The following is a 1,854-nucleotide window of genomic DNA, read 5'->3' as shown; positions in this document are numbered from 1 at the left end:
TATTATCTGACTTAATGACTTCACTTCCTCATAGGTCTGCCCCTTTAGTTCACAGCTACTAATCATGCTCTGGGCAGCACAGAGTTAAACCACACAGTGTTTGATGCTTTGAACGGAAGTGAGTAATGTGACTTCTAAAATGTGGTGGATATATAGTTGGCTCTGTTCCATCAACAACAGTTTAATTAAAAGGGCAGGAATTTTCCTTCTCTAGACAAAACAGTATTAACTTTTGGTAAACATGCTCAGGTTTACTGCTGCAGTTCTTAGATTCTTCATTAATATAATTTTAAGGCATAATGTCTATATTACTATTCTACTAATAGGTAAGTTCCATACTTTTATATTGCATTCTATATAATGTATCATAATATTAAAGCACAGTAAGAAAGTAATATAGTATTTAAGCATTTATATGCTTATTTATTTACTGTTTTTTGATTGTTCATATGGCATGATTCACAAGGACCCTTTTCAGCCAAAGTACAGTGATATAGACAGTTATACATTTCTGGTCTGTGTGCACTGTGATAGTGCTAAACATGTAATTGGAATGTAGCTTAAAATAACCTCAGACATAAACAGTAATAGAAGAAGTATCAGATCATGGCATTATAGCATAACCCCGTGTACAATAACTGTCATCATTTGTATAGCTGTATATATTTAACACATAATACATCTGTAGTAATATGGCAAGATGATTCACGTACATTGAATGTTAATACAAAACAGACTGCACTTGCCATTTATGTATAAAATATTTCTTTTTTGCTTGACTTTTTCTATCAGGTACCACAAATGGAAATGAAGTAACACAGGCAGAATCAAGCAAAACTGTTTATGCAGAGAAAGATGCTATTCTATCCTGCAATTATTCAACAGCAGGTCAACCATATCTGTACTGGTATCAGCAGAAAGCAAATGGGCCTTTAAAGTACCTAGATCTACACCTAAATACAGCTAAAACTGAAGCAACAGCAGGTCGTTTCACATCACACTTGAATGTTTCCAAGAAATTTGTGTTTCTGAATATCTCTAGAGCCCAGCTGTCTGACTCGGCAATTTACTACTGTGCGATGAGTGACACAGTGACTGATGTTCCTCTTAACATCAAGCAAAAAACTCTAAGCTGGTGTTTTTGGAACCAAAGCTAGATGTTGCTTCCTTCAGATACAGATGCAGAGCAGTTAACAAAATGTGCAGTGTATTTTTTCTTCTGTTTCCCTCATCAAGAATTTGGAAGCCATAGAACTATTTTATTTAAAATTGCAGAGGGAAAGTATCTTAAAATAAGTAGGAAGCCCTTTGCTATAACAAGATACTTAATAAATACTTTTTTGCAAAGTTTTTCCTTCCCTTTCTACTTACCATCACATGCATGTGATGGACTTTGCCCTACTAACCCATCAAGCCTCCTTTATCCAAGAGTGGCCATCATCCAGGCATGGGGTGCTTTGTGCTCTCATCAGTTGACATCCAAGGTATGGAGCTATTTTTTTTATTTTGATATAAACCTGTTCCTGATGGTGACATGAGCACTTGCATCACTCCAATAGTGATGCCACCTTGTCTGCATGCACATACTCTGCAACATGACAAAACAAGGGCTACTTTCATAGGCTCAGGAGGCCACAACAATATCTCTCTCCTGGCACCAGCTGCCTTGGTCCTGATGAGCCCCCACTCTCCAGGTGAGGCTCATTCATTACAGTGGTGGCACAGGTCATGTGTGTGAAGCATCCCATCCCCCAAACAGGATGGATATGCCCATCCTTGATATCTGCACCACCATGTTCCTGAGCTGCTAGATGAACTTAGGGTGTCCGAGCTGTGGGCAGGGCAGAAACTAAC

At 38.1% G+C, this 1,854-nt stretch overlaps 1 gene segment (V, D, J or C); it reads left to right on the top strand.

Annotated features, from left to right (window-relative positions):
* The first annotated feature begins 205 nt into the window (after nt 1-205).
* On the top strand, nt 206-1,157 carry LOC122790570. The segment is given in 2 exon segments: nt 206-326; nt 793-1,157. Coding segments are annotated over 2 exon segments (450 nt in total).
* The last annotated feature ends 697 nt before the right edge of the window (nt 1,158-1,854 follow it).

Source organism: Protopterus annectens, chromosome 16.part0 (assembly GCF_019279795.1).
Source record: "Protopterus annectens isolate FY-2018-M chromosome 16.part0, PAN1.0, whole genome shotgun sequence".
Lineage (NCBI taxonomy): Eukaryota > Metazoa > Chordata > Ceratodontiformes > Protopteridae > Protopterus > Protopterus annectens.
This window is presented reverse-complemented; position numbering and strand designations above follow the sequence as displayed.